The 22,707-nt window shown below is 38.4% G+C and overlaps 1 protein-coding gene across 1 annotated transcript in view; it reads right to left on the bottom strand.

Moving 5' to 3' along the window:
- The window catches only part of LOC139127367 (uncharacterized), a 71,222-nt gene that overhangs the window by 29,171 nt on the left and 19,344 nt on the right, over positions 1-22,707 (bottom strand). Inside the window, exons 2-4 of the mRNA XM_070693282.1 lie at positions 16,994-17,085; positions 12,496-13,755; positions 8,485-8,577 (exon numbers count right to left, since the gene is read on the bottom strand). Coding sequence (XP_070549383.1) covers positions 8,485-8,577; positions 12,496-13,282 — 880 coding nt within the window. The 5' untranslated portion in view covers positions 13,283-13,755; positions 16,994-17,085. The remainder of the gene's footprint in view (positions 1-8,484; positions 8,578-12,495; positions 13,756-16,993; positions 17,086-22,707) is intronic.

The raw sequence follows: 22,707 nt of genomic DNA, 5'->3' as shown, positions 1-22,707 counted from the left end.
TTTTATTGAAGCCCATACAGAACAGCATTGCAGTAGTCCAGTCTAGATGTAATAAACGCGTGGACGAGTTTTCAGTGCTGGTATTGTCCAAGTATCATCGAATTTGGCCAATTTTTCTGATTTCGAGAGATGCTGTTTTGCAGATGTAGTTTTCATTGTTTGTCATTTTAAGTCCTTAATCAAGCATGACACCGAGATCACGTGGAACTGATAATGCACTTACAGAGCTTTCACCAATGTTGATACATGGTATCGGAATTGTTTTACTGAAGCGTGACGAAAAATGCATGATCTCAGTCTTGTTATCGTTCCGTTTAAATACAATAATAAAATTGCTGTGTGACATTTCTATGCTCAACCACATCTGTCAAACCCAAGTGGTACTCATTTTTACTGAACACATCAGAATTGTTAATCCACAGATTTCGTATTCGTTCCTTTTCATCATCAGACTCAAGATGTTCCTGTTAATTGCCATATCGGAGCATAAAACAACCCTAGTAGAGCCGATGTGTAAAGTAGCCTTCATATCGTTTATATACATGACCCAGTTTACCTTTACGTTGCTGTTTTGCCCTCCTAGCTGGAATAATTGACTCGTGGCCTGCCGGAATAACTTCATGAGAAGCAGCCTGTATCTTACAACAGAATGGTTTTAACAAGTCAGAACTAGTTGGCAAAACTCTACCACCAACAATTACTGTACCATTCTGCAAATTTGGCGTACAGCCAAGGATACCTGCTGATCCCTCGAGATAATTCCCAACAAGAACAGAAGTGTCAATTTTCCTAGAACCAATTTCAACTTGCATCGCAATATAGCCTGCTATATCAAGATGGGAACCTTCTGCATGAACCAAATATTGTCCAGTTTCAGACAATTTAGGGCTGACATTGTCCGGTATACTGTTGAAAAACTCAAGTGATATTAGTGTATGTGTACACCCAGTGTCAACTAGCATTTTCTCTGACACACCTTGAATTTTCATTTCAATCATCATACTGCTCCTTGAATCTTCACTCTCTTAATCAACCTGTTTTACTGTATTTGTATTACCCACTTTAGGATTACAAGGTGTGCACCTATCAACACCCCTAACTTTGTCATTGGCAGTAGCAGTATGTAAATCAGTTTGACTTCTACCCTTGTAAGTGAACTCTGACCCTTCCTGGGGAAACTACATTTCTAGACTGATTTACTGGGACTGATCGTTGGTCGACACGAGCAGTCCGTTTGTGTTTAACTGTTTATTCTTGGCTGATATTTTTGTTTAGATCGGAAATCTAAGTAGGCCTTTTTCAAGTGATTAGGGCTGTTACAAATCCAGGAAAGTCTTTCTTTTCATTCAATTCTAATTTTTCTACTAGATTTATCATCTTCCAAATCGTAAAGTCTTGTCATTATTTTGGAAAACATCTCTTGCATGCCACTTTTCTCAGCAGACTGACCGCGCTAACTACCAGTTGCCTGTTACACTTTACCCCTTGAACGGCTATTCCTTTGCAAGGTCTGAAAAGCTTCCTCTAATAAAGCAGCCTTAAGGACACTCTCTGGTGTAGAATTGGGTAACCCACCAGCTTCATGTGTCTTTCTTTTTAAAGACATGTCAGAAATTGCTTCGAAAAACGCTTCAATGCACAACCTTTCATAACTTGAGCCTGTCATAACCGGATAAGCTTTGAAAATGATTTCACAGATTTGTTGCGCCAGCTCACGCAAAGGCTTATTCTTACCAAGTACAATTGTTTTTGCTGAAAGCTGGTACAGACATTACATGTGTGTAGTGCAAACCGCTGACTAAGAATTGCTAAGAGGTTATCATAAGTTTTTACATTGCCATACCCATGAGTAACAAAACGTAAAGCACTACCACGAAAGCGAGACATAAGAATGTTATGTTTCTGCTCTGGGGACCAACTACTGGGATCTGCACATCTAATATCAAATTGAGTTTTAAACTCACAGAAATCCACACTTCCATCATATGTTTCCGGGTTCACAAAATTAAATTTCCCTGTACCAGCATTGTGTACACTTAAAGTTGTTTAATTTGGTTTTGTCTGAGACATGTCAAGGGCAACTGTATTTACATCAGCTGGAACAATTGGTGTAAGACAAGAGACTGTTGTTATCATACTACTAGCAGCCACCAATGTGAATACTGGCTGTGTTGCCATGGGCAACCAATCAACAGTTCTATGCAAATTACCCCTCCCTGCACTGTCAGGAGACATTTCTCATCAGAGCCGTAGACGCGTACGAGTTGTGTGTGAGGGCGCTATCAGCTGCGCTAGGCTCCATAGGAGTACTGTGTCCACGAATAGAAGACTCGCCCCTTTCAACAAACGTTTGCATAAATTCTTGAAGCTGATCAGTTACCTCCTTTAAATTCTGTAATTCACGTGCAATGTCACAAACTGATCTTTCCATGGTGTCTAACCGTCTACTTATTTCAATCCAAATCATTCCTACTTGGGCCAACTGCACCTGGCAAAATACCCAAACATCGCCCCCTACCTTTAGCGAACTTTCTTCTTGTACTCTTAGATACAAATGGAGTTTTCAAAGCCTCGTCAGAAATGACAGTAGAATTCCCATCTGTCTGCCCAAATCCACTGTTGCTCTTACTGTTAAATATATGTCTTTGTTCTCAGACTGCAATAGATTCGTATCACCGAGAGGCGTAGCCATTGTGAAAATTATACTAGACAAAATCTCTAAGTAAAACAATTAATAACGTGAACGCTCACAGGATCGTTGACGCAAAGATCCTGCACGATGACCACAAAATACCACTATGAAGTTCTCAAACACAAAATAATTGGTGACAAATAGACATCATAGGGTGTGCGCTGATCCGAGTGAATCAGATCCAATGAGGAGTAGTGTGCCCAGAGCGCATGTACCATCTTATGTGGCCCTACAATATAACAAGTGACCTAACGCCGATATAGCTCCGCTGTGTTTATGTAGAGAATAAATATTTTTGATACATGTTGATGAAGAAGGTCTTTGATAGCTCAGTTTAGTGGCCAGAAAAAGTAGCTAAAATAGCTGCAAAAAGACAAAATTGAAGATTTCATCATATTTCAAAATATTACATTGGATCTCCCTAAGAATATGTCAACCAAAGCTATCTGACAAGTAGTTATTTGAGAATGAAATTTTGTGACCAAAACCGGCAAAAACTGCCCCAAGAAATAAACCTTGCAGATTTCACCACAATTTCAATACGTCATTAAAATTATCCCTTGGAACCAGTATACCAAATATCAAAGCTATCAGACTTCAGTTTTTGAGAAACAATTTTTTGACCAAAAATGGCAAAAATTGCCCCAAAATTACAAAATTGCAGATTTCATCATAATTTCAATAAATATCATTAAGGTGATCTGTAGGAACCTGTATACCAAATTGCAAAGCTATCAGATGAGTAGTTTTGGAAATACACATTTTTTGACCAAAAATGGCAAAAATTGCCCCAAAAATACAAAATTGCAGATTTCATCATAATATCAATAAATATCATTAACTTTATCTGTAGGAACCTGTATACAAACATTTTAAAGCTGTCAGACGAATAGTTTTAGAAATACACATTTTTTGATCAAAATGGTAAAAATTGCCCTTAAATTACAAAATTAGAGATTTCATTAGAAATTCAATAAATATTACTTTGTTTATCTGTTGAAACCTGTATATCAAATTTCATAGCTATCTGACCAGTCCTTTTTGAGAAAGACATTATTTGACCAAAAATGGCAAAAAATGCCTTAAAAATACAAATTTGCATATTTCTAAACAATTTAAATAAATCTGAAGTAGATCAAACCTTGGGACCTATATACCAAATATCAAAGCTATCTGTACGGCAGTTTTGAAGAAGAAGATTTTTAAAGATTTTTGACCAAAAATGACAAAATTGTCTTAAAATACAAATATGCTAATATCACCACGGTTTGAACAAATCTAACTGAAGTAACCCTAAGTCAACTGCATGTCAAATTTCAAAGCAATTGAATAAGCGGTTTCAGAGAAGATTTTTTACCAAAAACAGCAAAAAATGCCCCCTAAATAAAAATATGCAAATTTCGCCATGATTTGAACAAACTTAAGTGAGGTCATCTCAAGTGAACTGCAAATGAAATTTCAAAGCAATCGGACTTGCAGTTTCAGAGGAGAAGGCAATTGTTGATGGACAACGGATGACGAACGGACGGACGACGACGGAAAATCAACCTATTTGATAAGCTCTGCGCCGCTGACAGCGGAGCTAAAAAGTCACCTATACAGCGATCAGGCAACCAAATACTGCACCATTCCAAAAAGCTCGACGGCAACTTGAAAGGAGCTTTGGGATCCCACTCGCTGTGTCCAAATGGACAAATCCCTCCACCCTGACAGCTTACTCGACTCTGAGGTAGCGTGACAATATTATTCCCAAGCGGAGGTCTTAACAGCAAACATGTACACGTTAACCTGCCTTCAACTGACCAATGCTATCACCGTTTCCAACAGCAAGCCCCAACTAACTAAGAACACGCTTTCTCCGTCCCCAGTGCGCTGGGAGTGTGAGAACACCAGTGTGCGATCAATTTGTTCTCACACTCTGTATTGTTGCGCGAACGAACACCTCGTATGTGAAACGTATGTTGATTAGTCAATTCTGCTCAGCGCCCAGTTCTCTGTACGAATATTTGACGAATAGAACATCGCGTAATGTACAACTGTCACTATAGCAGACAGACGACTGAACCACAGAGTGAACAGGTTGTTCTAGATCTGAGTACGGTCAGCGTCGGCAACAAATATACAGAGGATGACCGCTTTTATGTTGTAAGGGAGGAATTCAGGCCATTACAAAACTATCGGCTGTTTACGCTCGTCGACATATTTTCTGGAGAAGAACTGACTTGACAGCGATAAAGCCAGCGAAAGACTTCGATGAGCGAGCCATCTGCACCACGAGGCTGTAGCAGACGACAGTGTTCATGCAATGTCATCAACAGATGGCCATCAGAGCGGTTTCGCAACATTTTCCTCAGATGACCTGGAGAATTTTGTGGCTGACCAACAAAATAAAATTGCCATATCAGTAATATACATGTTAACGTTTTTGATATGCGCATCAATGTAGGGAACTTCATTTTTCTGTGCGGAATGATACAAATGAAACAAGAGCAATCGGGTGCTGTTTTTTGATAGGATAACCTACCACAATAAAATGCAATTTTCTAAAGATATTGGAGGGACGTTAGAAAAATAATCCCACAGCCCAATGGGTTGGGATGGAATGTCTCACACTCGTTGGGGAATTCTGTTCACACTCGCCTTCGACTCGTGTGAGACAGAATTCCCCAACTCGTGTGAGACATTCCATCCCAACCCGTTGGGGTGTGGGATTCTATTATTCTTCCAGCAATTTCCGGCCAATCACATGACTCAAGAATGTACCTACAATCGGCGTCCAAATAATATGACATCATTGTTATTCTGGATCGAGTACATGATGAAAATTCGTATTCCAGAAGCTTCCCAGACATCCTTAGCAACAGTCATCATTGCAACGCAATGACACAATACATTAGCAATCTACTAGCCACGTATTCAGTACCGCTTCTATAACACTATGTATGTCAAAATGTGAAACCTCATTATATATGCAAATTATAAATTACCTGACATGGAAATGCGAAATGACGTTTCAATATTGTTATAACCTGGTTTAATCATCAATGTACATAGCATGTTTTGCCTACTGTGATCAAGTAAATCCAGTATATATCCCTAGTTAGGAGAGTTAATTAAATATCCAAATTAGGAATTGGCTGAAGTAAAGGTGTTTCCTGACTTTTCAAGGATGTTGTATCATAGTATCTGCAATATATGTAGCAAGTTTCATTAACTTCGGTCGGATCAATTCAGATATATATATCCCTAATAAGGAAGTTCATTGAATATGCAAATTAGGAATTGGGTGAATTCAAATGCCTAATGATTTTCAATGATGTTAAAGCGCAGTGGTCGTCGCGCTGTGCGTGCGCGATTTTTTTGTTGATAAACATAAATGTTTGTAAACATAAGTCTTCTCAACTTCAATCGGAGTGAGATGGGAGCGGTCCCTCACTTTGTTAACGCCTTTGTAAGACTCAACATCATGCAATAGTAAAATATTAAGATCGGAAACGAACTTCAGTGGTGTATTTCTATCTATAAACTCATGTAAGGCTACGAACATTGAGACACTCTGCACATATGTCGCTGAGTTTACTGCACGCAGTCACAGTGAACAAATGGGTTTGATCGCGCGCGGTCACGCTGGTTGTACACAATGCTATTTACAGCACAGTAAAAATACATCACTAAAATGATCAACATTGTATATATATATGTAGACCAGCAACAAGCACAATGCCTAACACAAACATTACACTCAAGACCATGATCGGCAAGCCAGAGCTGCAGAGCAGGACATGGGAGATGTTGTTGCTTCGATAAGGGAGAAGGTCACCGCGTTGACGTACACGGATATAAGAGAATCCGGTCCCACAACCAGCTGCACAACGTACCGGCCCCCGCGACGACTTGGCCACGACCCACTGTTGATCACCATTTCTTACTTCTTCTAGTAATACGTGGCAAGAAATAGTCAAATGACAGGACACAATACACAAAATGAGCGGGTTTTCGCGGCATTTGGCAGGAAAATTGCACTGCTACACATAGGGACGTATTGAGAGATCCTGTGCACGGTCATGGCAGAGATCCAACGTTCGCTAGCAAGTGTAGGGCCTACCGGTGCTACGCAAACTTCGTTGTAGTACGTACCTCCTACTTCGTAGTGGTGTTTGATTCTCCACAGCAGAGTGTAGCGCGCCATACACCCGCGGTTCTCTTGAAACTGACGTTCATGCAGACCACGAAACAGATGCTTCTTGCTGCAGCGGGCATTGCTTTGCGAGCAGTAGATTTCTGTAGCTTGCGTTATTGTCAATTGTACTCTTGTTGGGCCTCTTGAAATGAAAGTTCTCGTCCTAGCTAACGATGTAGTAGACCAGAGACCGGTCATTGATAGTCTGTTAGCATATACACGCGTACAGGTAAGTGTTTAGCTCCTTGGCTCGAGCGAGCCCCATTCAACTGATTCAAGAAAATCATGATCAAATGTGATCTCAATCCAGCATGTAATTACTGTTCAATATTCAGCAGATATTTAACTTAGGTTAATTGACCTTGTACTGCGTGTTAGATTTGGTAAGTTGGTATTCTTGTGATAAATCAGCCACCATATCAGCGGCAATATAGCAAACATAATAATCAACCCGTAACCTCATGCGGCATTCTTGGATATGTTGTCAACAAGGGGGGACCCCCTCAGGAGCATGCGCAGCGCGATGACCACTGCGCTTTAAATCATAGTATCTTCAGTATACATACCAAGTTTCGACAATTTTGATCAAGTCATTTCAGTATATAAGGAAAGTTCACTAAATATGCAAATTAGAAATTATATTTCATGTCACGGCTGATATATATCTTGGTGTGAACAACATTTGTAGCAAATCTCATCAAATTGTGTGCAGTCGTTCTCAATGTATATACGTTTCTTTCTAAAATCAGTAATGATGCAAATCAGCAATAAGTAAGCAAACTACACCCACCCACTACATCGGCAAACTGAATCTATGTACCAGATTTGATTCTGATCTGATCAGCCGTTTTTGAGATATCGAGCGCACAGACAGAGAATAGACAGGCAGACAGACAGACTGACATCGCTGCGACTTTAGCTAACATGTGTGAACACGTGAGCTAAAAATGTAACAATTTAGTTCGATTATTGAACCACTCTAATTTCAAAGTGGTTCTATCTGTTGCTTCTCCGCTAGGTTGTGAGTATTTGTTGTTGGTGTTATATTTGCAGTGACTGGCCGATATGTTTTTTGGAATGGAAATGAAAATGTTTTTCATTTCCATAATGTTGTATTTTGTAATACCACACACCCTGAGTGTATTTACGTATGATTGGAAGTATCACAATAAGGATATCATGGGAACTTCTGATCAACATTCAACAATTAAGTTTCAGGGGATAGGGTTTGCAACGAAAGTTAAAGAATTTGGTTTTTTTTATCAGACATTGGACTTTTAACGATGCCCCTCTAAGCACGAAACTTCCGATTTGTTGTGCAACTGAGATTTATAGTAATGAAAAAAGATAATTCTAGATAAATGTCAAGAGAGCTGAATCCACAAAGGATTGTGCTGGATTCTATATTGGATTCTATTATTAAAATACTTCGGAATCAAGAGGGAATCCCTTGTTTATCCTAGTGCTTAATTCCCAGTGCTGGATGTTGAAGACTCCTACTGCATTTTATTGTAAATTGTAAGAATCCATTAAAATGGATTTTGCTATAGCTCTCTCTCTCTCTCTGGATACGAATCATTTCACATGGTGTGTTAAATTTACAAGTACTTACACGTTCCTCCCTGAGATTCCTCGGCAGATACTGGATTCAAGTAACCTGAACTCGACATGCCATCAGCTCCTGCATTGCCTTGGTCTTCTCTTCCTTCAATGTATAATTGATTGATTTTGTCAACAGTTAAAAACAAGATTTTTGAACCAAATAACGGTGTGTCTCTTTAAAGGGACAAAGTCACTATCTTTCGGCCTTTTCGCTGATATTGTTTGCAAACGAGCAATTTCTGATGTTCTTTCACTTATTGAAAGATTTCTAAAAAAAGCGACCATAGACGACGTCTAATCCATCTATATAGTATGTACACTTTATAGAAAACCTCGAGTCAGGGTATGTAGCAGGGCTGGTTTTAACCCAAGAGTTGGCAAGAGTTGACCTGCGATCAGATCAAAATGCTAACCGCTGCAAACATCCGCGTGTGAAACTAAAACTCAAAGTGAGAGGTCATATATATAATTATAAGGCTCTTGATCGACAAAGCAGTATTGCTGTTTCACGATTCTCTATCACTGATGCCGTTTGCCTATTTACTGCAAAAGAGCATAAAAAATTGGTAATGGGCATTTCAAAAGCCTACAAGTTGCAAAAGTCGGGGAGCCGACGGACAGTACCTAGCCTAGGGCCTGAGGCTGCATTCACAAATAACGGGTAGGAGGAGTGTGGAGGAATCGCGAGTGAAATCTATTTTTTCAGATCCCCTCTCAGACCCTTAAAAATTTCAAGATCCCCCGGTCTATATGATATTTTTTCAAGTCCCCCATTATCAAAGAGCCGCAATTAATTAGGGATGCAAGCAAAGAAAAATAAACAATGTCATGTATTGGGTAGTTCTGCTTGCAGATGTTTGACACTGCCTGTTATGAGCAGTTTGCTATATTCCTTAAGAAAGTTCTTAAATTTATTTATTTTTAACGAATCAGTGGACTTTTGGATTTACCAGTCAAAGCCAACATTAGTTAATCCAACTCTGGCCAGGTCAGTGACACCTGCTGAAGAGCACACAATGACGATCATGAGAGAGTATGCAAATTGTGAATTACTGGCTACATTTTGCAAAATTGTGAAAAAATGGGCAGAGTGACCAACCAAAAAATTATATTTCAAAAGTGAAAGATATGACGTAGATGCAACTTATAAAATGTTTACAAAATTGACAATACTGGAAGGTTAAAATCTTCAATCAAATAAACGTTTTAATCTCTTACAGTTTTGGATGCAATAATGGTAAACTTGGTAAACTTAAACTAATTCCATCCAGTCACACATTTTTTAACTGAGTGTCCCTTCTGTTCAAAATCTTAATTTTATGTTACTTTACGATGAGAACGTGAAAGTTTAGAAAAAAGCAAGGTGAACCCTTTTTCTTTAATATTTGATTAGTCTCATATTCCAGAATTCAAAAAGCCCTGATAACTTTCAACTCTCCTGGTCTTTAATCTATTGCTCTCTGGCCTGATCTTGTGTACAAGTGTATTTCACTCTCATGAGCGTCACATGACCTGAACTCTTCTTAAGCCTCTTCATCGTCAGAGCTATCCCTGCTGCTGTCGGTACGCAGTGACAGTGAAATTGCCCGTAGGCAGTGGCACGGGAGCGTAGCTGTATTAACTTTGATAATTTTGGCAATATTTTGTTCAGTTTATACAACTGCGTTCTTGTTCTTCTCCCTACATCATGTTGAACTGTCCACTATTCAGCTTGCCAAGACTGCCTGTGTATGTGTACCATGCGTATCATTGACATATGACCATCAGTCTGGAATCAAATTCAATGATCACCCAAAATTAATATATGCAGGCTTTTGTCGACATCCTAAATATTGTGTGTTTCAGCATGCTGTAGGGAGACAGTAAAAAACTGTGTTGGATATATAAAATAGAAAAGTTGAAAAAATTATCAACAGTTGCAGCTTCTGCCCCGTTACTAGACCTACTTATTTGTTTTTATACGAAAATACTATATTTTCAAATTGTTTTGATAAATGTAATGGAATGCGACAAAATGGTTCTTGATCTTGTTTATTAATTACTACTTTAAATTAGAATAATTGGATGAAATTAAAATGTTATTAAATTTCATTGAACTACCCACCAAACCTTGGAATCGTATGAGTATGAAGGAACCAAAGCATTTTCAGCCCCCCTCCCCCCGTAGGCAGAGGTAAACTTGCAAGTCCCCCTCTACTACCCTGAAATTTTTATAATCCCTTTGGATTCCTCCAGCCCCCCTTTGTGAACTCAGTCTAATGGCGAATTTTTTCGGCTTGCTTGTACCACCATGTAGACTTGACTAAAGCCTGCGGGTATAGAAATATCAAAACAGAGGTAAATGACATAATAAACTTCAGACGACTGTAATGTTAGTGTTTAGATGATCGCTAAAATGAAGCAATATGCTTTGGCGATAGACATGAACATTGTAGGGCGAATGCCAGTGACTGCATGCTGCGTACGTCCCATCACGGTCCTGTGGGCCGAGAAAAGCCAAACGTCGAAGCAACTACTCAGACTAGATATCATGTAGGTCAGTTTCACCTCCATTATGTGTACGTGTGGTCGACTGCAAGTCACTGCATTAGTAGGAACGCTTGCGTGGGTCCGGAAGAATGCTGATCAGATACATATATTCGCGGATATCGACCGTTGAAATGGTATCAAATGCGGCTTGAAGCTGGAAACCCATTATCAGGTTGCAAAGTTCCTAATCGACTGGCCTGGTCCTCTGGTCAGCAATCAGAACGCGTGAATAAGCCGTACAATACTGTTTCACTCTAGAGACCCATACTAAGATATTCTTATTTTTTCTGAAGCACGTCTAAGTGAAACAATGGTGAGATAAATAACTTCGCCCCCGAGAAATGTGTGTCATCCTAGGGTCTATGTTTCAATGTAGGCCTCGTCCAAACAAAAATGTTCTGCAGTGCCAGTATGCACTGTACAGTTTTGAGTTTTCAACCGTACGAACGCAAAATTGTACAGATAAATGATATTTTATGGTTTTCCCGGCAATCATTGATCATTGCCGATGTCCATAACACGTTATTTGTATTTGTTTAGCTGTATTTGACTTTGGCAAACAACTGTATGTCAGCAAAGCGTGTCATACGAGTGACGGAAGACAATTGCGACTGCTGCCGTCTCAAGTCTGTCATTGTCTTTACTCAGTTTGGTTCGAAATGCCTGTTAGTATGCAGGCCGCTCACGGTCTAGCTCTATGTTAACGGTTGGCATAAAGCAGTATGCGTAGTAATATTCGTTATGTGCCAGTTCAATCATGGCGGTTGGTTGAAATCACGCGGACGCCCTTACACACATTGAACCTTGCCGTGAAGAGCATTATGGTGGTTTTACACATCCTTGAAGCCATCTATGGTCACTATTTGGGTCGCCTTGTGATTTGACCGGGGGTTTTGGTCATCGCAAATTGCAGAAAATGGCCGACTTTGTCCCTTTAGTAGGTAAATGAAATGATTGTGACTGACAAGAAGATATGGAAAAGCATAACACACAGTCAGAGTAGAAATCACCATTTATGATTCTCTTTCATTTTAGCTTATTTGATTTGTTCGTGATTTTTAGCGATATTTAGTTCATTTACACCCTTAAAAATTACCTCGATGTAAAACGTTCAAAACTAACAGGTATTATTACATAACCAATTAATGACATTTTCGTACAAGCTTAGCATCACCGTTACGTGTCATTTATAATAGCAGAGCGTGAAAGGAAGGGGGCATGGGCATCTACTTAGCTAAGTTTCTGAAATGTAAACACGACGGGTAAATTGTAAGATTCATCCCACCTTTCAGAAAATGGAATTGAACAACGGCAACAGATGACGTATTCAGAGCATAATTTCAAACATCAAAGTTGCTATGTCCATATAAGCATTAGCTTCGCCGGGTCACAATTAATGAGATTTCAACTACAAAGCTCTAAAATGTGTTCCTTTTTCAAACGACTTGATTCTTGGGCATACACAATGAATCATTTGCTAATATTTGCTTACCTCGTATGACAGTTGTATTCGATGGATCGACTGGTTTTATATCTTGAGACTGGCATATCAGCCTAGCAAACATCATTTTCATGTTATCAGCCACCTCCTTCACTTTAACCTCCAGATTTTCTCTCATAGCTGATGCCCTCTTAAAATACGCAGAATACTTCAACACTACATTTTTGATTTTATCACCGAGAATAGTGTGGCCACTTTTCATATCGACAACAAATTCATCTTTGCCTACATCGGGTAGATATTCCATAACGGTTTTATGACTCGGAGAATACTGAGGTACTAATAATGGAGTTCCGGTCGCGATTGTAGAGAGTGACAGGTTAATAGAGTTGATGGAAGATGAAGGCACGAGTAGTAAATGTGATTGCTTTAGCAAAGTGATGACTTGTGAAGCATCGAATGATTGGTAGATAATTTCGAGATGAGGATGCGGGTCAAGACTCTTTTTAATGTCATCCTCGCGACCTTTTGGTATAGAAATAATTATCCACTTTGGAGGTTGCCTCGACATCTTGTGTAAACAGTCGGCCACGTAGTTCATAGCTTTTGCTACTGCCGATTCGCGTGATAACTCTGAAATATCATTTTCATCAACGAACATTAAAATCGTAAACTTGCCCTTTTTAGGAATGTTAGATCGGAGTCGAAATTCGAAAAGCTTTTCATCCGGTGTAAGCATAAGGGAATGGTGATTTACGACCATTTCTAAACTATTATAATGAACATCTAAATCATCAAATATTTCAGATCCTATTGAAAACACGGCTTTTGCGTCCATACTAGTGCTTATTAAGTAATTCCTTCCAAATTTTGAACCGAGCTTTATCGTATCCGAGAATACTTAGAGGAGTGTCAAGTTTATATGGATTAACCAGATAAAATGACGCCTCTGGAAAAGTTTTATCTCTAATCGCAGACGCTGGAAGTGATGTTACCATACTAAAACCGAAGACCATTTTCACTCTCTCGACTGTACTGATTCCAGGGAAGAACGTTTCATGATTATGGAGCCAGCTAATGCTTTCTTCGTCAAGACGATATAAATTAGGTGGGTCCGGATAAATGAGATTAACTTCGAATTCGCGAAATTCGTTTTGGTCGTCATCATTTACTTTGAAAGCAGTGCAATATATCGCTAACCCTATCGAATGTAAGAAATATATCAGTTGCCGAATAGCAGCAGCCACACCACCGGTGATTGGCCAGCCGAGGTACGAGCAGACGACCAATGCAGCTGGGCGATCTTTGTTCCTGAAAATAATATAACAATATGACAATAGTATGATGACATAAAATAACAATACCTAGGGGTTATTAGACGAAATTTCGACAATACCGCGTCGTATTCGAGTCATGTGTCCGTATTTTGAAGAGTTGCAAAGCAACGAGTCAAAATGCGGACACATCACGAGAATACGACGTGGTATCGCCCAAACTTCGTGTAATAACCGCTATATCATACATGCATGCTTTGGTTATGACTGTTTTCCTATGGACGCTCCGAAATTAGCGACGAAGTAAATTGAAATCGACCTTGCTTGCTCCTGGCTGTACTTATAAAAATTGGTTGCTAAAGAGTGATGACAACCGTATCAGTTCTTGATATTATTCCGCTATTGGGCCATTCCACTTCAACGGAGGGTTTATGGAGCATTTTTAAAGCAAACAATTTAAATATTATGATGTCGACACAGGTTTTCACAATTTGAAGAAGATTTATTATTAGCTACTATAGACTATAGTCTACAGAAGCTATTGGGATGGGTATCCGTCCGGCGTCCGTCGTCAGTCTGTCAGTCTGTCAGTCTGTATGTATGTATGTATGTATGTATGTATGTATGTATGTATGTATGTATGTATGTATGTATGTATGTATGTATGTATGTATGTATGTATGTATGTATGTATGTATGTATTATGTATGTATGTATGTATGTATGTATGCATGTATGTATGTGTGTGTGTGTATGTGTGTGTGTGTGTGTGGTGTGTATGTATGTATGTATGTATGTATGTATGTATGTATGTCCGTGCGTTTGTGAGGCGTCTGTCCACTCAAATATCTTGAGAACCGCAGTACTAAGTGATTTGACATTTGTTGTGTAGACGAAAAATATAATTATGAGAAAGCTTTTATTAATTTTTGATATTGTTGAAAATATGCAAATTAGCGCCAAAAAAGGTGTTTTTGGTAAACATTCTTCTTCATAACCGCTGGTCAGACAGCCTTGTCTTGTTATTTGGTACACAGGTCCCTAGGGATAACCCAACTAAGATTTCTTCAAATTGTGATGAAATATGCAAATCTGTATTTTTAAGGAATTTTTGTCATTTTTGGTCAAATTTTTTTCATCAAAACCGCTCGTCTGACATCTTTGATATTTGGTATTTGTTTCTCAAAAACTACTTGTCTGATGCCTTTGATGTTTAGTATACAGGTTCCTAGGGGTGTCTTTGTGTGATATATTGACATTTGATGAAATCTTCAATTTTTGTATTTTGGGGGTCAACTTGGGGTCAAAATATTTGTTTCTCAAAAGTTACTCATCTGATAGCTTTGATATTTAGTATACAGGTTCCTAGGCTTTATCTTAATGTAATATATTGAAATTATAATGATATCTTCAATTTTGTATTTTTGCAGCTATTTTGCCATTGTTGGCCAGGCCTTCCTAAAATGAGCTAACAATGATATACATCTTCTTCTTCAATAAATGTGTCACAAAAATTTATTCTCTACATAACACAGTAGAGCTCTGTCGACTGTTGGGTCGCTTGTTTTTTTCAAAATAGCTGGTCAGACAGCTTTAATGTTTGGTTAACAGGTCCCTAGGATGACCTTAGTGAGATAATTTCATACACTCAGGAAATACTTAATTTTGTACCCATGTCTCTCGTAGCTTCAGGCACTTTGGCCCTATGTTTAGTTTAAATGACGGTGGATGTAAAACATAGGCTTGAGTGTGTAAAATGGGTGTGTTTTCGTGTTTTGACACATAACCTCATCCCTGCGTGAAAGTTATGAGGTCGTCAAAATTGGATCAAAATACTCACGCTACGCCAGTGTTCGATTTCAAACCCGATCGAGTATGAACAGCTGATAGCATAGAGCAAGCAACTCTGCGACATCTATGAATGCAGTGGATATAATACCCGTAACAGTCAGTTTATCTGGAAGAATTATCCGCGTCCTCAGACGTCAAATATGCCGAATTTACCATATTGGAACGGAATTTGTGAGCGGATTAGGAAAACGTTAAGTGAGTACACTGTAAGCTGTAGTGTCGTAACTCGTTCGTGACTTTGTTGCAGTACGAATAAAACATTTCAAAGATATTTACGTCGTCTACTCGTATATTTTCGTTCCTGGCTTGCCTAAATAGAACTAAACTTTCTTTAACAACCTAAACGGAAGTTTGACTTTCCCTAGATCTTATATTGTATCTGAAACCCGCACCGCTCCCGTGCCATCTGACAGGTACAAATCGGAAATATTACGTGCACCTTCAACCTTGTCTGTCGCGAGTATTTTCAGTGAGGTTGGATTTTTGTGGCTCATTTATGGCTGTAAACGATGTAATTCACCACCTAGATACTTAAGCTCATCAACAGGAAGCTTGTCGCAAAGCGGTTCTATCATGATGCGCTGTCAACCGGTATCTTAATCTTCAGCAGCGGAGACGACATGAAAACACTGCACCGTATGCCGTGAACGATGACAGGTGTCGGCAAATGATACAAATTTTCAATGCGTTTGTTTGTATGTTTTTGGTACAACTGTATTTGTACCTAAGTGCAATGCCCATGAACTGACTGCAAACAACACAATTTTGACCATAATCACAATGACGTTTCCAAGTGTCATATAAAGTCTTATTCGCACAGCTGTTTTATGTATATGAACATACCACCGAAGGTCACGCATACCACCGAAGGTCACGCGTACGCGTAGCTGTAAGTAGTTCGGTTATAGTGAAAATATAATTCGTATTTTAACATGTTAAAATACGGGTTCATATCAGTACCGTCTAAACAATAGGAGAATGGCATTACAGGCATAGCATGTATGATAAGTACATATACGTAATATGTATAATTTTAGCTTAACCTGAAAAAACAGTGAGACTTACTTATTATAGTTAAACCTGAAAAGAAACCAAAAGTACCTGATTGTGTCGCTGATGTGCAACTTGCTTATTGAGCTCGATTACAGACAAGTTTAAATCTTCGAAAATAAGTGAATTAATTAGGGAAGGTCAAAAAGCTAAACGCATAAATTTCCAGATTTCATGTTGAAAGTTCCAAACACTCTGTTTTGTTGTACCTCTGTAATTATCACTTGTAAAGATACAGAATTACAGTAATCCGATGTCAACCTAGCCGAACTTCAATTATGGAGGATTGCGTCTTATAGATGACCGGTCATCAAGTACCAACGTTATCACATTTCGCTCATAAAACTGAAAAGAAATTTATCCATAAAACTCACCCAGTAACTTCACGAGAACTACCTTCAGAAGACATGCTGTTCTATCTGCGAATGAATCACCGTAAAGAGACCTTCGACACGGTAACCGCAATCTAGGTAACGTTAATCAAAAAATACAGTGCCAGTGTCAATATTTAAAAGGTGTTTAATCCAGGAGCAGCAGTGATCATAATATAGACTGACTCTGAATGATAGTAATCGTGTTAAAATGGTGGACAACCTATCAATAAATGACTTGAGGCAAATACTTTCAAGTAGATAACCGCCTTCGAAAGAAGTGGCCGAAAAATTTGCCAATACTATGTCTTTTTCAGCTAACCTGTTGACACACGTGAGCTTATGTCGCAGCGACGTCTGTCTGCGTATGTGTGTCTGTCTCTCTGTCTGTTGGCGCGATATGTTATGATCGGCTTATCGGATGAAGTCAAATCTGGTAAATAGAATAGGTTTGCAAATTGCAAGAACTGATTAGTTTTTTGGTTGGCACTGCTTGCATATTTTAAGCTTATTTGCATATTTAATGATTGTAGAGAAACGCATACACATTTACGACGGATGCAATTGCTGCATATGTTGATCACAGTAGGGTAAATCAGCTGTGAAAGATAACGGCGAATGACATGTAAGTTAATTGATAATTTGTATATTAATGAACTTTTCTAATTAGAGACATATATCTGAATCGACTTGATCAAAGGTGACAAAATTTACCATATGCACTGAGAAACTATGATTTAACATCTTTGAAAGACGTTGAGCATTTTTACTTCGGCAATACATTGCTATATGAAGTTGTGGTACAATGACATCAGTCAAATAAATTTAGTTTTTTACCTTCTCGTGTCTATTTAAAGACAGAGAAGGTATTAGAGTTGAAAACCAATATGCTGCTGTCAAGAACTTCCGTCTGTCAAGACTTCCGTCTGTCAAGATTCGTTGACGTCATGCCATTGTGATTGGTCATATCATAAACTGGTGGGGGTGTTCATGGCTCAGGTTGAGGTGTGGGAGAACGATTTTGAGCTATGACAAAAATCAAAAGGGACTTAGCGGCATAGCCACAGTGTTAAGCCTTTCTCCAAGGTTTTTAGTTGACTACAATCTATTACAGACTACTGAGCTGACGTTAGGGGTACTCACTTTGTGTTTGCTCACTCTGTGAGCGCTAGTGTTTGGTACTGAGTTGCGTGGATATCCCCTCATGGCCTCACGTGATCTGGGCCTGTTGCATAATCTGCAGAGATGATCATATGCCTCCGAGTCTGAAAACTGTCATTGTGTAAGCCTGTCGGCATTTTCCTTGCATTTTTTCTCATTTAATTTTGCAAAATATCGGCGAGTACCTCAATATTTCAAGATAACCCTTTCTTCCCAATCGTTTCCTGGAGTTTCAGAGTCATATGAACGAAAATGAGTGAAAGTTTTAGACAGGAAAATCGGACGTCGGCCATGTTCAATGTTTACAGTACAATCAGAAGTTTACGTGGAGGAATTAACCAACAAACACAGGAGTGTTCATGATGCCCGCCCTCTAGAGGCAAATCCTCCTATATGAAGTACCACATTTGATGCTTGTGGAAAGCTTGACCACACAATGGAGCATTTAAACTTTTAGAAAATGACAAACTGAATAAGAAGGTATTCAGAAAATGTCAAATACTGAGGAAAAATGCGCATATATTCAAAATAAACAGGTTAACTGATTGGTCAGCTATAAAAAAACAATGAAAATGTTTCTGATCAAAAATTTTTGAGATGCGCACATTTTAACAAATACAGAAATTATTAACATTATGAATATAAGACCAAACTATTTTTTCAGGGATGGGACAGGTTGGAAATGAGGGGTGAGAGACAAAGGCACACCTATTGCTGCATGTGGATGCAGCCACAACATTTCATTTACAGCATACTTATTCACTGTGTTGTGTTCAAGTTCCATATTGTACTGACTGTCATACAAGGATAACATAAGCAAATCAAATCAAATTAGAAAAGGATCAATGCTGTTGTGTGGATTTTGCTGAACATGGCTGATATTTCGCCCTATATATTTGGTATCCAGCAAAGGCATATTTTGATGTAAAGTCAAAATTAACACTACATTGCTGACAATATATTTTACCGTTTCTGCATGAATTTTTCTAAATTAAATTATAGTATATTAGTACTTCAAACAGATTAACAGTTATCGTGATGTCAACCATAATTTACATCACAAAGACTGTAATTCTGCCAATTTGTTTTTGTTTTTCAGTCATTTTATAAATTTTGCACTGCACAAGATGATTGAACAAATTGCAATGTTTGAATTTGTAAACTCAAAGAATAAAAATCCTTTGGTCACAGATTAAATTATTTTTGAAAAGAAATTTACTCTTAAACACTTTGAGCATATATTCTTTACACGGTCATGTATTTCAAGGAAAATATGCCTATTAAAAACAGTAATTTCTTCACTTTCAATTTTTTTTCAAAACTATGACAATTATCAGCCATGAGGTTATACAAACACAAGACCAGATAAGCGTTTTCATCATTTCCACAGGACTCTTTGGAAAATCCATTAAAAACAGTTAAAAGTGACTGGAAATGATCACTTGGTATACATTTAATTTACAGATGCCAGGTTGTGTATTTCACATGCACTCAGGTCAGTAAGGAAGTGCGTCATTACTATTTTGGACTGTTAATTCTTATTTCTGAATTGTTTAACTTTTTTCCACATTGAACTATCTTTAGGCAGTTTATACTGTAGCTTAGAATTTTTTTGATTGATGTATTTAATCATATTTTGGGTTCTTTGGGTCCATATCCCACCTCATGCCCCTACATCATCAACTATTTACCAACAACTCCATGCCAACAACCAATTACCTGACCTGGCCACACATTAGAGAAGGTACAGCGTCATTGACGGTATTTTTTTATTCACTTATCAGGTAGTTATTTATTTCTATACTATATAACCTTTGGTATTAATCTGTGGTGTATATTGTTCATGATGTTGATCATAGCAATTTCCATAAAGTTGCAAACATGTGGCAAAGGTTTACTTTGTTAGATCAACACTAAAATTTTAAATCTTGAATGTTTGAATATGAGACTTAAGTTCTGCACACTTCCCATCACGTTGTGTAATGAAGAGGTAATAAATTGTACTTGTCAATTAGTCTCAATTTACATCCCTAGATCGAGTTGGTAGTCGTTTTAGTGCTAGTAATTATTATGGAATTATTGTATTTGCATTTAAAGTTAGGAGAATCGACTTAGATGAATATTTCATGATGTGTCTTCTATCTCTTAAACGACGAAAAGACAGAAAATATTCAATTAGATAACCTTTCTACTTGCATGTTAGTAATTGTTCATATTTAGTTTTTCTACACTCCGTGAATAAGCTTATTATAAATATCTCTTCCAAACTTTCATTTGTTCAATGCAGCCAGGCAAAGTTGTACAGTAAACAATAACTGATAACATTGCTTGCTCAACTAAGTCAGTCAGACAACCCAGGCTCGAATAATTTTCGAGACAAAAACCATCAATCAATGGCGCTAATGTATCAAAGATGTCTCTCTGTGTGTAGGTATGCCCAGAGACCCTAGAGAAAAAACTCGTATCTTTTAAATTGCAGATCCTCTGCAGCTTTGATTGATTGAAGTGAGTCAACAATCAGTGTTATCATTCGTCCCTAAAGTTTTGACGACTTCATATTGGCCAACATTTTCATTCAAATGTATGGCACAGTACCATGCAACTGACCTTTTAAAGCTAATCACTATATATAATCACGTGTAGGTCTTAGCAGAAATTTGATTCTTTTCATTACAGGTTAAATTTATAGCATAAAAGGCAGCTCTGCTATCGACACGTACAAGCAACAACAATCATACCAAACATGGACATGTTGTACTGCTAAATGCCAAAAAGGGGTCAAAGAACTTTAATTTTGTTGGTTTAATATGATGAAGTCAGAAAGATTGTAAAAACTATAGATTGGTAATTGAACAAACAAAATCTTTTAAGAGTGGGGATTTGGCCGAGCGATTTTGACTGTGATGTGTTCACTTGGTAACTTGGTGCTGTACGTTGTGAGTTCGAATCCATTTGGCAATGAATCGACTACGCTCCCCCCCCCCCGCCTCCCGTTTCAATGCAACATCTTATTATAATTGTCATTTTTTCCAGGCATCAGGCAATATTCACAAGGACATGTAGCTTATAAACAATGAGAGTCACGCTCTTAAAAATGTAGACCAACTGCACTATTGATTTTACCGATTCGCTGGTCTTTTCAGAACCTGGTTGATTATGGTAAAGTTAACGTCATGATTATCAACACTTTGTGCATTGTACATTCAGGCTAGACCAGACGTCTAGTCTGAATACCGTGTACCAACTCGGTGATCGAAAACACTTCATCAAGTGTGTGTACCAGACCTATTTGATAATACGGTAGTTTCAGTACCAGTACAGTACCCAGTCACCTAGCGGAGAAGCCACAGACAAAACCGCTCGGCCAAATCCCAAATTACAAAAAAGATTGGTTCAATAACCGAGCTCACTGTGACCTCTCCACACGCCGGAGAGTTCGTGAAACACTCACGCTCGTACGCTCACTTTCACACATCGCACACAACTTACTCGAAGCGAAGCAATGAATAAATCGCTTTAACTTGGCGAAAGACAGCCTCGGCGACAAGTCTGTCCACCAGCAGAGCTATCAACCCAGGGTAGAAAATACGGTGGTTTCAATCGGGTTCGAACTCCCAACGTACGGTAACCAGTAACCTAGCAGAGAAGCCACAGACAAAACCGCAAAAAATAGGTATTATTTGCAGCAACAATGGTGTGGGCGCATTAGTTCACAACATTATCTAGCATTAACGTTTTGGGAGTATCACTTACCATTTACTGAACAAAATACCACGAAAATTTTGAGCACCTTAGGTCCGAATATTACTTTTGTTAAAGCAAGAGGCATTGCTATCCACTAGGAGAAGTAAATAAGAAATGTTGCAAATTCTGGCGTGCAATATTTCACATTTAGAAATATGCTATATGAAGGAACTGCGAGTGATGACTCGTGAATTATTGCAGAACATGCAACAAACGTTGACCAGAACTGCAAGCTTTCGGATGTAACTCTACTATGTCAAAGTTAACCGTACCTAGCGATGCTAACTGGTTCTCAATAGTATCCATTCATGAGGTTCTAAAAACGCATGATAACACTTGTTTTACTCCAAAGTTTTGTCTGCACGTCGGTCGCTTCATATAATGAGTGATTTATGTAGGTCATCAAGGTTATCTTTGGCAGGGCAGTGGAGCAATCCATACCCTAAAGTTCATTTTCTTTGATGATATCAGTATTTAAAGAGTCGGCAGGTGTGTGTTTTTATAAACCACAATCAGTCCTTACATGAAATTTTGCTGTTAGTGATTCAATATCTGCATAGAAATAGTAAAAGCAAGACATGGCACATTTCAAAGTTCTGAATTACTCTATGTAGAATGGTATATGAGCTTAACTGTTGAAAGATCATGCCGGGTCATGTTTCTAAAGCATATACCCATACATCATCATAACGCTAATGACTAGATTAGTATGAAAAATAAACACAACGCTGGTATCGTCAGAGTTTATTATACGAAATTTGTAGCCTTCTTTAGCAGTCTAACAGTTGTGTCAAAACACATTTTGTCAAAAC

This window comes from Ptychodera flava, unplaced genomic scaffold (assembly GCF_041260155.1).
Source record: "Ptychodera flava strain L36383 unplaced genomic scaffold, AS_Pfla_20210202 Scaffold_31__1_contigs__length_3010019_pilon, whole genome shotgun sequence".
In the NCBI taxonomy this organism is placed as follows: domain Eukaryota; kingdom Metazoa; phylum Hemichordata; class Enteropneusta; family Ptychoderidae; genus Ptychodera; species Ptychodera flava.
This window is presented reverse-complemented; position numbering and strand designations above follow the sequence as displayed.